The sequence below is a fragment of the Gavialis gangeticus genome, unplaced genomic scaffold (genome assembly GCF_001723915.1).
Source record: "Gavialis gangeticus isolate Ggan-Ray unplaced genomic scaffold, GavGan_comp1, whole genome shotgun sequence".
Taxonomy (NCBI): Eukaryota; Metazoa; Chordata; order Crocodylia; family Gavialidae; genus Gavialis; species Gavialis gangeticus.
The window spans coordinates 157,535,578-157,550,322 of record NW_017729025.1 but is presented as its reverse complement, the minus strand read 5'-3'; the positions used below and the strand labels follow the sequence as shown (position 1 = coordinate 157,550,322).

Genomic DNA, 14,745 nt, shown 5'->3' with positions numbered 1-14,745 from the left:
TGATTAGCTGGCTCCTTCCTCCCTCATTTATTGGAGCTTTCCTCCCTGCGATGTGACATCCTGCTCCTTGGAGATTTGTATTTAAAGTCATAACTGCCTGCCTTTCCCTCCCCTTCAGACCCATCCTTTCTGAGCCAGCTAGCTTGTCCTCCTAGCTTGCTGGGGAAGCAGTCTGTGAATTTCAACATGTTCTTTTCCCTGTGTTTTTTGGTCATCCCTCCCACTCGGGGAAAACAGGCAAGCTACACCTCCATCAGATTGCATGGGAGCCCTGGTAGGACCATGATGTTCCCTTTTGAAATTGTACCCGATAAGTATGTGAGGGTTGGATCTCTCCTGTGCTATTACCAGTTCTCTGTCTGGTTCTAGTCCAAGGGTGGGAAATTATTTGGGCCCCAAGGGCCAGATGAGTTGTCATGGACCAGATCAGCACTTCTCCCTGCCCACCACTGCAACAACTCACCAAAACTCCCTTCGTAGGATAGGCGGCAGGTGGGCGGGGAGTAGTGTTTGGGAGCAAGATAGGAGGTTTGTGGGGTGCACATGAGTGTTTGTGGGGGGAGGGGCTGTCTTAGCAGTAGGTCCTGGGAGCCAGCCAGGGGTGAGGGGAGGGAGGTGGGAGCAGGGGACACATGCAGCAGAGCTCACCTGGGCGATGCAGTCCATGGCTGCCCCCACGGCACTCCATGTGGGTCTGAGTCCTAGTCATTCCCACCCAGAGCAGCCCACAGCTGCTGGCCCAGCCCTAGCCAGCATGCACAGCTTCCAGAGGAGCTACAGCTGCCTGGGTGCTATTCCACTCCTGTTGCATCCAGTGGCTGCTCCTTCTCCTGGTCCTGCTACGCCACTCTGGGCCAGGAGGAAGCTTCAGCCAGGTGGCTTCTGCCCCAGTGCACAGGGCTTTGGTTCCAGCTCCCAGCCACCTTTCATCCATGTAGCTGCCCATGCCTGGCAGGCAGAGTGGGTGGAAGGCAGCTAGGAGCTGGAGCCAGAGCCCTGCACACAGGGCAAGAGCTGCCCAGCTGAAGCTTCCTTCCAGCTCAAGTGGCACAGCAGGAGGGGGAGCAGCCTCTGGAGGCAAGGGGAATGAAGCAGCATCTAGGAGGCTGCAGCCGCACTGGGAACAGCCCCTGCAGAAGCTGTGCATGCTGGCCAGGGCCGGGTTGGTGGGCATGGGCTGGAGTGCAGCATGGGCTACCTTGGGCTGGACTCAGCCCTATGTAGAGCGCCACTGGAGAAGCCACGGGTGGGATTGAATCAATTGAAGGGTGCCCCCCTGTAGGCTGGATCCAATCAGTTGGCAGCCTGGGTCTAATCTGTGAGCTGTATTTTGCCCACCCCTGTTCTAGCCCCTCTGTTCTAGGCAGTGATACTTAAGCGTTCATGCCAGTGAAGAGTGAGTGGCTGAAGGCCGTTCCATGCGCTTGGTCGAAGTCCAAGCAGGCAGGAAAAAAATACCCTTAAATAATAGATGCCTGTTGAGCCTTCATGTTCAGTTTCCCTTTGCATTCCCTGGGAACTTGTCTGCCCTCTCGGATTATACCTCCCATTGGAGGATGAAGACCATGGACAGGGCTGGGAGCCGTGGAGCATCTTGCACTCTTATGGCCCCTTCTGTCTGTTCTGTGTCTGAAGGCAAAGGTTGAGTCCCCAGAACTTCAAACCAGCATTAAAGCCACCCTCATTGCTCTTCCCAGAAAGCTTATGGACTGTAGGCAGCTAGGTCTTAAGACTCTATGTAAGCTGGCAAGTGAATATCTGTTTCTCTTGACTGTTGGAGATGCTGTTGTCTAGGAATCTTTAAGTGGCTTTCACTCCCTCCAGAGATTTGCTCTGTCACCTGGTAACCCATCGTAGCAAGCCTCAGAAAGACTCTGACTCAGTTTCCAGCTTGCTGTATTGTTTACCTGCCTCCAACCTGCCATTTCACTTAGAAGGGCTTTGCTCAGAGATGCTCCCTTTCCAGGACTGCCTTGGAGTTAATGTCTTTCTTGTTCAGAGCAAACGGACTAGAAGACAGGACAAAAGTAAGTACTTTGCCACGGCAGGAAGAGGAGAAAAGGGCATCTAGGCTGTTTGGAGGGACCTAACAGCCAGGGCTTAAGCAGGAGGCTCTACCCTTGGTTCAGTCTAGAGTTAAACTGGACACCATATGTTAGGCCTCCTGACCTCCTATATTTGTCTTGAGATCTATTAATTGAATAACAGACATTTAATTACTTACATTCCACTGCTGTGGCTGTTCCTAACTAGCGTAGTCATTAGAGAAAAAAGGCTGCTGACTTACTTGAGCTTTGTTTTTGCTTCTGGGTCTACTCAGAATACAAAAAGAAGAGAGACATTTTCACAACTAGCATTCATTTGGTTATAGTAAGCTTCCCCTGAGGGACCAGGGCCTGGGACCCTTAAAAGGGTTAGGCTAAAACAACATCTTTGACTGTCCTTGGCTTCCCTGAGCTGTGGATACAAGTTCCCAGGCATAAATGCAGCATGTGTACAGTGTGTTTGCTGTCGTAGACATCTCACTTCTCACAGGAGAGGGAGGAAAAGAGCTTTGGGCTATTTTTCTAGCACTCATTTCATGATGTTTTTTTTTTTCTTTTTAAAATGTTATAGCGAAGTATAAACAGGACCGAACTTGGAACTGTCTTTTCCCTTCTTTGTTTGCTAAACCCGCATTATTATGGCAAATACAGATATTGCAAAGGCATCTCATTCTAAACTGAGCCTTTGATTAATTTAATTTGTATATGTGGCATTCTACCACTTGATTTCACTGTCTGTCTTTTCCTTTTTCATGTCCTTGTGATGATGTATTTAGCAGAATTTACTCACTGTCTGACATTTACATATACAGCGTTAAATGCACAGTACTGAAATGTGTTCTGATGATGCAGTTCTATCACTGCACTGTTATAGGTCAAGAGCTCATCCTGACAAAGAAACTCATGATAATCTTGAGGCTGTACTAGGGAACCTATGGCTCCTGTTACTGAGAGAGAGAAAATGGAGTCAAACTGAGCCCAGGCAATCAAGAGTGGGCCTGCCTGTAAAGGGATAAGCAGCCAGAGATCCTTAAATGAGGAATGCGTATTGCTGCAATAGGATAGTAACCTGGGGAAGCAGCAAAAGAACTACGGCAATATTAGTTCTGCTGCTATAGGTAGGGACCTACCTAAATCACGGTGGAAGTTTGTAGTGCAGGGGTACCTCTAATCTTGCTCTTTGTGTTGTGCTTCCCCCCGCCCCCCTGCTGCTGAGTGGCCCAGAGGCAATTAATGCCATGGGTTTTTTTCTCTCTCAGCCACTCGGCAGCAGGAAAGGGGGATGCACGGTGAAAAGAGCAAGATTAAAGGTGCCGCAATTGGCCATCCTGAAGGCTGTTAAGCCAAGCATATTAGAGAGCATCTGCAGACCACCCAGGGAGTTGCATGACCGGAAAGGGGCAGGACTTTAGTAGCATATAAGCCCAGGCCAGACCCAGAGCAAACAGCCTGGCTCTAGTGGCTGAAGGGAAAGGAGCTCTGCAGGGAGATACCTGTTGATGATGTCATGTGAGATCCTGCTATGCCAGGGGTTTTCAACATTTTTGGGTCAGTGTACCCCCAGCAGCTGGTCAAGAAGGAAGGAGTACTTCCTGGTTCCCCCCCCCACATCAACCAGTTGCCGTGTGTGTGTGTGGGGGGGGGGGTCCCCCAATGGCCAATCAGCAGAAGTGTCCCCTGGTTGAAAACCCCTGTGCTACGCATTTTGAGTCACAGGTAGGGAACTGGGAACTGACAAAGGATTAGAACCAGTATGGATGATAATTGTATTACAGAGCCAGTAGGTTTAAAGGATTAGGTTATAGCCATACTTATGTATGTTAGAGTTTAACCAGCAGTTTGGGTGGGACTAGAAAGGGGTGAGAAGAGGTCCCAGTGGTACGGTACCTGAGTGGTATATGGCTGTTTTCAATCCTGCCAGAGGGCAGTGGCTTGATTGCAGCAACAGAGAGATAAAAGTCTGGGAGAGACAAAACAAGGATCAAAGACACATGGCCCATGAGGGGCAGGTACAGGGCTAGTGAGCTCACAGGCCAGAAAGGGGCAGAGATTGGGGCCAGGGGGTCAACAGCCCAGGCAGGGCAGAGATAAGAGCCCAAGAGGGCAAGTTAAGGTCTGGAGCCCAAGGAGCAAGACCTGGTGCAGTGTGGGTCTAGGCCAGGAGCAGGCAATTATTTTGGACAGAGGGCCACTTACTGAGTTTTGGCAAGCTATCGAGGGCTGCATGACAGGCATCCAGGGCAGATAAATATTATTTTTCTAAATTTTTAGGGGCCCTGTGGGCCAAATAGAATGACCTGGCAGACCACATCCGGCCCACAGGCCACATTTTGCCCACCCCTGGTCTAGGCCAAAGGAACAAGCCAGAGCAGTGGGGCAAAAGCTGGGAAGGCCAGGGCCCCAACAAGGGATTAAGAGGCCTATGATGGTCTAGTGGTGGGAGGGAAGGTACCCACCTAAGGGATGACTGGAATCACCTGCAAGGCTGTAGGGGAGGTTTGGAGGCTGTGATTAGCCCATAAGGTAGCGGGTGCTTTTGGGAGGCATGTATGGGTCAAGAGGGCCCATATAGTGGGAGGGATTGAGTATGAGTAGTGGGGTCCAAGAGGGATGTGTGAGTAAAGAAGATAGATTGTGGCTTGTCGTAAGACCCTTGGGCAGCCTCCCTTTACAAGTTTTATTAACAAGATCAAGGTGTGGCAGGCAAGAGCAAATGGAGGGACTTTAGAGTTAGAGCGGAGCAGGAGCTGAGTCACCACCAGGGGACATGACAGCTGTCCTTGGAGTGCCAGTCTTGTTACAAGGCCTAGGAAGTAGTTGCACTCAAGCTGCTGTGGTTATTCACCAGATGTAAAGTTAAGCATGTATCTAAGTTTTTGCAGGGTCAGAGCCATAAGACACCAATTATTAGTAGCACACACGAGGAAAAGCCTGTTTTATTTATCAGCATTTCAGAGCAGTCCCTAGAATAACATTTGAATGATTCTGTGCTGTACACTCTGATTTCTTTGCTGAACTATAATATTCAGTCCAGGAATTGCTATGTGAAATGCCTTGCCTTATGTTATGCAAGAGGTCAGATTAGATTGATCGTCATGGTATGTTCTGGTCATAAAAATTTATGGCTGAACTCTTGGCCCTGCTGAAACCAGGGGGAGTTATGCCATTGACTTCCACAGAGCCAGGGTCTGTGAATGTCCATGAGAGAGAGAGAGAGAGAGAGTGTGTGTGTGTGTGTGTGTGTGTGTAAGGATTGTCTCACATGTCATTCAGAGCTGGACTGACACCCACCAAATTGTCATGGACACTTCCAAAGTACTGGCTTGTGGTTTTCTGACTTGTCATTCTAGAGAACTGCGCCATGCCCTAGGGGGACTTTTTAAGGTATTTTATAGGCCTGTGCAAAGTGGCTAGTATTTGCTTTGGATTCAGATTTGGCCGATTCAGGGGACAGGGATTTGATTCGTTGATTCAAATCACTGTCCTGAATTAATTTGGCCGCATCTGGTTCGGAGATTCAGCAGCAGCTGAATCAAATCCGGCTGCAGCTCCCTGCTGCAGCTACTGGGGACAGCCAGTGAAGATTCAGAGAGCTTCAAATCAATTCGGACTTTTTAATTGGTCCCCTGATTCTATTCAGATTCAGCCACCAAATCAGGCCGAATCTCCTCTGAACTGAATCAGCACCTGAAGCTTCGCACAGCCCTAGTATTTTCCATCTTCCTGTAGCAGCTCAAAGTTTGCAGCTCCTTCCCATTTGAAGGACTAACAAAAAGCAATGCACACAGAAGAGCTGAACAGGAGTTAGGGCATTAAGTAGCAAAAAATACCCAACATCCTCCTCAGCATCACCTATGAAAGATGATTTTTAAAATACACAGTGTGCTCGCAGATCAGGAAACAGGAATGTGAAGCACTGATGGAGCCACCAAAGCCACACATCTTAGTGTTATGCCTGCTGCTAAGGCACTCAACAAATTCCACTGTCCTGCCTTAAGCTGACTTCTATAGGGCACAGTTTGATTTTCTTTTATCGTTGTATTTGGGGTCACTTAAGATATTTTTGCACAAATGCAAGCAGTAAGAAAAGTGCTATGAGGCAGGATGAGCCAACTCTACCACAACATATTCCTCCCACTGAAATCAGTAGCCCTGTAAATTAGGGCACAGTTTAAGTCATATCTGTCTTGAGGTGCCGATGCACCATCAAGGCCATGAGGGGAGCATTACAGTCATGGAGTCTGCCCCTCTGCCTGGCACAGCCCATAGGAGTCCACCTCATGGTTTCTACAAGGATCCCAACCATACATGAGGGACACATCCAGTTCCTTCTTTGAAGATTTGTATTTGTAAAGCAGCTCCTTGATACAAAAAGTGTTGGATTATGCAGACCCAGTTTCTCATTCCCCCTCCTGCCCCCTGACCAAATCAGGAGAACAGACTGCTGGCCACATTCCAGATCTGTGTGTTGGAAGCAGCCCAGCTAGGTCTAAGTTCATGATCAAGTACTTTACTAACTGGAGCCAAGCAGAGAACCTGGCAAGGCTATCTCTGCACCTCTCTGACAACCAGCAAGTCAGGGAGTTGGATTTGCAGAGGGAGAATGACAAAGCATTACTATCAGATCCTTTCCAATCTACTTCTAAGCCTGGTGTGCTTGGGTTGTCCAGACTTTACAGCCCCAAGCTGCCATATTATCATGCCCTTCCTTGCCCCTTATCTCTTCCGGTGTCAGTGTTGTGTGGTGTTAGGACAGAGACTCGAATTGTTTCTGGTTGTGTATTACTTCTGTCCAAGCTTTGAAATAGCTTCCCTGACCACTTCCCAATTTAACTATTTCTTTGGACTAGACCCAGCCCCTAATTGCTATACTTCTTGCTCCCAATTTCTTTCAGCAGGTCTGTGCTCAGGAGTGTGCAAAAAAAGGAATTGTTTTTTATCAGTGTTTTATTGCATTTTCTTGGTTAATTGCAACTCTTCTTTGTTGTTTCCTGTCATACAGCTTTAACAGTAAGATTCATCACCAAAAGATTCATTGGGGACTATGACCCTACTCTAGGTAAGTGAAGTATTTATTATTCAACTACTGCTGCTATTATTGTGATTTATATTATGATAGCCTGGGTAAACGCCATTGTGCCAGACACTGTATGGGAATTGCTGAGTTATCCTGAAGGCATCTGGGGACAAGGCTGGCTTTCTTATGGGGAAGTAAGGCATTTAGCCCCTCAATTAAAACATATCTAGCGATATCCAGGACTTCCATTGTTTGCTTGATGTTCAATTTGAGCACCTACTTTCTGAATATCAGGCCTTTTTAAAGGAACCCCAAGTTGGATATGGAAAATCATGAGCCAATAAAAATGTAGGTTGCTCTTTCCAAGCCATGTTATTTGCTGGGCCATGCTGCTGGGCTTGGAAGGGTGGGGATGCTAGAAATTCTTCTGTTTTCTGCACTTCATGTAGGAAGTAGCTACTGCCTCATGGAAAAGAAATGTTCTGGTTTCAAAACAGCTCAGCTCTTTCCTTGCCCATCCTATGTTTTCTTTATTTTGCTTCCCTTGTTTGTTTTGACTGGAGAAAGTTTTCACAAAGGCAGGATCCCTTTTCCCGCGGGAATTCCTTTCCTGTCTGCTGCTTATTTTTTTCACTAGGAGCTGCTTACTGTGGCCTGATAAAGTATGTAACTTGCACCAGAAACACCTGATACAGAATCAGGGAAAATTAGGGTTCAAAGGGACCTCAGAAGGTCATCTAGTTTAACCTCCTGCTCAAAGCCAGACCATCCCCAACTAGATGATCCCAAGGCTTTGTAAAGCCAGGTCTTGAAAATCTCCAAGGATGGAGATTCCACCACCTCTCTAGGAAACCTGTTCCAATGTTCTACTATCCTCCCAGTGAGAAAATTTTTCCTAATATCTAGCCTAAACTTCCCTTGCTGCAACTTGAGACCATTGCTCCTTGTTCTATCATCTGCCACCACTGAGAACAGTCTAGCTTCATCCTCCTTGGACACTTCACAGAATACACGGGGTTCCTTCCCCCAGGGAGCTTGCAGTCCAAATGAGATGAGACCACATGCTCAGACGAAGGAAGTAATAGGGCTAAGAGAAAAACATTTACACAGGTGGGTTTGGAAGAAGAGAGCAGGGAGCTGAGGAGGTGAAGATAGGGCATAAGTGGCTGAAGGTTTGAGGCTGGGGGACAAGAGACAAAGGGATCTATGGAAGATTTGGCAAGAGCACAGGGGAAGGTAGGGAATAGGACCTGGGGCATGAGTGAGGATGGGACTATAGGATTGAGGGTGGGAGTCATAAGTGTGAGCGTGGTGAAGGTCAAGAGTGTAAAGGTTAAACTTTATATGAAAGCCAAGGCAGGAGTCCAAGAACAGGAGCAGGTGGTTTTTAATAGCAAAAAGATCAGCTGCTAGAAGGCATTCTCTGACATGGCTGCAGGGAACTGGAGTTGATGACCAAGAAAGTCCCTTCATGTTCTCTAATGACTTCAGTAGCTGTGTTTGAACAGGTTTGAGAGGTCAGAGGAAAAGAGTACACTCTATAGGTAGGGACAAAGGCTAAAACACCTTTGATGTTACTGCCAGAAAACCACACCAAGATGTGAAGAATTATGCCCTGCCTTGGCAGGACTTCAGAGAACTCCTGCAACCTCCTGTTCCAAGACAGGTTGGGAGGTGTTATCCCAAAGTGAATCAGAGGCAGGAATGGAGACCAGAGCCAAGATTTTCAGAACAAGGTAGGCTCTTACCTCAAAGTCAAGGTAAAGGTCTCCCTGAGTCAAATGACTTGTTGAGCTAGCGTTGTTTAAGCACAGCACTTGCTATGCTGTGCTCACACAAGGGAGTGATGTGGCTCTCAACATATATGGTCACTTCACAGCTTGAATGACCAGGTGTCCAAGTTGCAGTAAGATGAGAATTATGTTGCAGCTGTGATGGTCCAGGGAATATGTGAGAAACAAGGTTTGTTTGGCAGTATCTTTTATTGGGTCAACTGGTTGAGAGAGTAGTTAGAAGAGATATGGGAAGAGTTGAGAGAGATGTTAGAAAAGCTTTTAGGCAGAAAATGTCTTTCCTCAGGTCTGGAAAAGAGACAGGTAAAGCCTAAGCTGAATACCAGGTAGAACAATTACTTTTGCTTTACTACCCTGTTCCCCTTCTTTTAGTGATTATTTTCACTTAATGGGAGTTGAACACAATTCATTGATCTACCTGGCATTTAGCTTGGGCTGCATCTGCTTCTTTCCCAGACCTGAGGAAAGGCACTTGGTGCCCAAAAGCTTGTCTAACATCTCTGCAAATGAAGTAGTTGGCCCAATAAAAGATGTCACCAAGAAAACCTTCCAGGTGTCCCTATATAGCCAGGTTGATTGGGGACATTTTTTACCACAAACCTAGAACAGGGCCCAAACCTGTATCTGTAGCAAGATGCCTTAATCCGGGGGCGGGCAATTATTTTGGGCAGAGGGCCACTTACCAAGTTTTGGCAAGCTATCAAGGGCTGCATGGGTAGCCCTGCCCCTTGACAGGTGCCCTGCCCCGGTTGCCATCTTGGGACTGTAAGTCCCACCCCCTGACCTTTGCCACTAGAAGTCCCTTGCCCCCAGGAGTACTCCTTTCAGCAAGGGGTTTTGCCATCTCAGAACCAGAAAAATACCAAATTATATTGTAAAAAGCGCACATCTACAACATTCATTAATTTGATTTCAAAAAATATTTTTGTCCTGATTTACATGCTTTTGTGTAGTGTACATAGAGGTGATTATATATAATAGCTTAAAATGAAGTCTTACTCTTGTACATTGTGGGGGGTGAGTATAGGTTTGTGGGGGGCTGTGGGTGTGTGGGTATGTGGGGTGTGGGGGTGGATAGGTGTGGAGGGTGTGGGGTAAGGGAGCATTTGGGTGTGTGTATAGATATATGGGGTTTGTGCGGGGAAGGGTGGCTGGGTTGTGTGAGGGGGGTGTAGGTGTGGGGGTCTGCATGGATGGCAGTGTGAGGGAGGGGTGTGGGTGCATCTGTATGGTGGGGTGTGCATATGGGACTCACCCTATGAACACACACACAGACACACACAGTCCCTCCCTACACATGTGCACGCGTGCGCACACGCATACACACACTCCCCCGTACCAGCGCAACCCTATGCTCCTTGGTCTGGTGATGCAGCCTGGAGCCATGTGGTGCTAGAGCAGCGTGGGGGCAGGAAGGCAGGGAGTGGTGTGGTACTGGGTTGCTGCTTCCTGCTGGTGACTTCCCTTGGGTCCTACTGCCCCTGGCTCCTGTCATCTTTGACAGGCAGCCAGGAGCAGATAAATACTAATTTTCTAAATGTTTTAGGGGCCCCATGGGTTGTATTTTGCCTGCCCCTGCTTTAACCAGTCTGCCACCATGTCCTGCCAGACTGGTGGCCTGACTTTCAGAAGTACCAGCTTCCCAGCAACTTGAATTCCTGATTTCATCCTGAGATCTGTTCCCTAGACTGCTGTCTCCCTGTCTACATAACAGTAGCAAATGAACTCTGGAGTGGCAAGAATTTTCTTCATGCAAATATCACTATTGAAATAAAGGGGAAGGTCACTTTTGTAGGGCACTGTCTCTGCAAAACTGTTGCAAGGCAGAGTGTTGTGGTGTTTATATCTTGGATATATTAGAGAAATTTCAAGCATTTCACTACATATTTGATGTCAAAAGAACTATGCAGATCTATGCATCAAGGCAACTTTTATCTCTTGTTTAGAAAAGCAAGATCTGTTCTTCCAGATATATGTGACCGGAACTAAAAGACAGGCAAGCTGAAGGCAGTGGGTGAGGAGTGCCAGCAGGGCTGACAAACAGAACTGAAAGAATTGCTTTTAAAAATAGCTTGAAAGTTCTCATAGCTTTTAGCTCCCTCTCTGTTGGCATTTAACACCCCTGCAATGGAGTCATTCTCTCCTGATCCTTTTCATTTCTAGCATATGTCACACTGATCATTCCTGTGATTCCCAACCTCATGTTTCCAATGGAACAAAGGCCAACATGGCCTGGGTTTGGTTTTCATCTTCATTTCCTTGTCCAAGTCCTTGCCTCACTGGCCTCTTTTTGTAGAGTCATTCTTTCTCAGATGGGCAGGAGGGTGGAGAGAGGCAAAGCCAGTCATGTACCCAGTTTGGGACAGACATGGTTTCATCCATCTGAGTCTTAATTTTGAAAGCACTGCAGGAATCTCTCATGGATGTTCCAGCTTTCCATTTGCTAATTTAAACTACAGAAACAGTTGGAGGCACATTGTACATGATACACCAGTCCACAGGTTCCTGCTGGAAACTTTGAGAGACAGCCCCTGAGTGCTACAGTCAGTATGTAACCGTATCACGGTGAATGCAGATCAGGTTCTTACACCAGTGCTAGATTTAGAGCGTGGATAACACCAATGGGTCTTAGACCACATAGTTTCTGACACTGAGAGTGTTTACAGATGTGGAAACACTGTCCCTGCCCCCTGCCCCCCCCCCTCCAAAACAAAAAAAAACAAAAGAAAAAGCCCAGCCCTTTACTTTCATCTTGCCTATTAGATAAAAGTGCCCAAAAGCTCTGCTGAAGCATGCAAGCTATATAGATGCTGGGGAGCAGGGTCAAACGGACATGGTTCCTTTTCTGGTAAAGCGCTGGATTTTTTTCTCCCACATCTATCAGCACCATGACTGATTTACACTGCTAGATCTCTCCAGTAGAGATCTAGGCCTTCTTGGGTGGGAGACAGGGGGAGGGAAGAGGTCCAGGAGGACCTAGGGAAAAGCCATTGCTTTTGGCTCTGGTATCTCTTTGCCTCCATACCTATTGCTGGGGAGATTTGTCTTTTTTGTTCACATGTTTTTTCCACGTGCCCCAGGGCACTTGGTCCTATAGTGATATCACTGCCCTGGTTTAGGGACATTATGATTGGTTACCATGGAATTAGATGTGACAACAGACCTGTAGCCTTTTGGCTTGCCTGCAGGATAGGGTGGGATTTGAAAACACACATTTTGCTGACAAGCGAAAAAAAGCTGTTAAGAAAAACGTGCCAAAAACATGCAACAGGAACAGATCTATGCATTACAAGAGATGAGAGCACATGGAATTCCCCTTTTCCCGCCCTACACACCAGCTCCATTATCACCTTCCTGATCTTAAAGCAAGAGAGCAATGCCCTCGGGTGAAGATGAACTAACGAGACTTGTCAGAATCTGTCTGATGACTTCAACAGCTGGAGTGGTTTTGGACTTCGATACGGGTACAGTATGTATGTGGGGGAAGCAGAGCCGCTTAGCACTTCACCGCAACTGCCTGCGTGACCCTCTCACCATAGGTGGGAGTGCTATATTCTGACATAGGGTCTCAACCTGGTTTCCTTTGAAATCAGTGGCAAAGCTCCCATTAGCTTCAGTGCAGTCAGGGATGGGATGGGTTGTGAGTTTGACTGTTCACTCTAAAAGCATCCAGTTACCATTCTATCAGTGATCAGGACATGCCAGGGTCTGATCTGCCGTGCTATCAGTACTTTCTTATGTAGCATGATCTAAGCCAGCCTTGTGCTGGCTGAAGTCCACACTTACTCTGTGCAGGGATCAGGAGACATTTCATGTGCCTTTTTTTGTTCTTCTGCAGAGATGATTTACAGACACACAGCTGTCATCGATGGGGACATGGTGCATTTTGAGATTCTCGACACGGCAGGACAGGTACAGTTATGGTTCCTTCATCCATGGATGCTGGGAAAGACTAACTGGAAAGAATTCCCAAAGAGGCAGCATCCTTTTTTCAGTCCATGTTCTTGCCATTGGCCCCAGTACGTGGATTCCAGTGTGGGCCATGCCTCAAAAAGAGTGTGGGTGCACATCTGTCTTCTGAGCCTTGAAACATGATGCTTCAAGCAAGCAAGCAGTGGTGGAGGGCAGGGATGCTTTGGGTGGACCAGCTGAGGAGGCCTTGAGAGAGGATAGTGAAGGCAACACTTATGCTTGATTCTAAGGCTGTGTTTTACAGGGCTAGCCTGAAATCTCCTCTCAGAATTAAATTTCATCAGAAAATGTCAATTCATTGAGTCCACGATGCCTCAGGTTTTCATCAATCCCAGATTAGTGTTCTAACAGAACCCAGCCCCAATCCCCGGCAGGCTGCTCCCAGAGTCTGTTGCCCGGGGAAACATTTGCCCAATGGGTCTGCCCCAGAGCTGAGACTCCTGAATGGACTTGATCCTTGGCCCTAACCACTTAGCCTTGGAGCTGCAGCCCCTGTAAGTGCAGAATCCCTGGCCTAACAGAGCCAGGCTGAACCCTTGGATTTAGAGTATGTGGCTCTGGGCCAAACAGCCACGCCAGAGCTTCCAGGCTCTCTGCCATGGAGGTGGGAGCCTGAAAGCCCAGAGGGCCCTGGCTGCAAAAGGGGTTCAGCTCCTGACACTGCAGGAGGAAGTTCTGAAAGTCTGAGAACCATAAAAGGAGCCATAGCTCTCAGAGCATCTAGACTTCATGCTACAAATCTGAGATTCAGAGCCTGAGAGCCACAGGATTGGCTCCCAGGGTCTGTGGCTCTGGGGAAGCTCCCAGACAGGACTACCTGGGAGCTACATACAACTGAGGGCCCCTAGCTGCTCCATGAAATCACCTTTCTTGCCCTCAGCTGGTGGTGAAATGGATGAGCATGTCAACTCCATGGAGCTGCTAAAAAAAATCTAAGGAGCTGCTCTACTTTGGTCTTTCCAGAGTAAAACACTCTCAATTTCTAGTCCATGGGGAATGCTGAGTATTTTTGGTGTTCTGTCTGATTCGCAACAAAACCAAATTTAAAAAAGGACAGTTTCTTATGAACTGGAAATCAAGTGCCATCCAGACCCTCAGCTCTGGGGCAGATCCACTGGGAACTGGAAACTCTGCCTTCCCATCAGCTCCTCCGTATAGGGACTTGAATGAGAAGCTAGGAGTCAGTGTCTAAGGGTGGGATGAGAATGTTCTGGGAATGCCACTTTGCCTTTGCACTTTTGAATTTAATCAGACCACCCTTGGTAGGACTTCAGCCATGTCATTTGAAGTTGCCCATTTAGTCTCTCTCTCTCTCCTTTTGCTGTATACAATGCAATGCCCTTCTGTCTGCAGCACTGGGAAATATCCAAGACCCAATGGACAAGGCCTTTGGAGTAAGAGATTTAGTATTGCACTTCAAGTAGCCAGAGGTCTAGACTGACCTAGGTGTATGGTTTATCCATGTATTTATTTATATGTGTTTATATAGTTAAATTAAAACTGGTGGAGCTACTTTAATCCAGTCTCTTGAGCTGTTTCAGTTTCTAACCAATCCCTGTGGATGACACATTGCACCCCACAGAGCATATGCAAAGGCATCGTCCCTGTGCCAAAGACTTCACAGTTGTCTTTTGACCAAAATCAAAGCATCAGGAGAATGAGAAGTTCAGTGTAGGGAACAGAGCACTCTTGGAGGAGGTGTTGCTGAAGGAGATGGCTCATTGCCCAGCAAGGGACAGGAGGTTGCTCTGAGAACAGGGTGAGACTCAGGAGAAGGGACAAATCCAGAGGTGGAGGAAGAGAAGACCAAGGAAGGAGCAACACTGGGGGTGTACAGGGAGCAAGTATAAGAAGAAAGGGGCAGAGGCAAATAATGCAGGACTTCAAGGGAGGGGAGATGAGGAGCTTTTACCTTGTG

The 14,745-nt window shown here is 47.6% G+C and overlaps 1 protein-coding gene across 2 annotated transcripts in view; it reads left to right on the top strand.

Annotated features, from left to right (window-relative positions):
- The window catches only part of LOC109299246 (ras-related and estrogen-regulated growth inhibitor-like), a 46,742-nt gene that overhangs the window by 20,340 nt on the left and 11,657 nt on the right, over window positions 1-14,745 (top strand). For both annotated transcript variants that reach the window (XM_019519847.1, XM_019519848.1), the window contains exons 2-3: window positions 7,048-7,104; window positions 12,694-12,767. In XM_019519847.1, coding sequence (XP_019375392.1) covers window positions 7,048-7,104; window positions 12,694-12,767 — 131 coding nt within the window. The remainder of the gene's footprint in view (window positions 1-7,047; window positions 7,105-12,693; window positions 12,768-14,745) is intronic.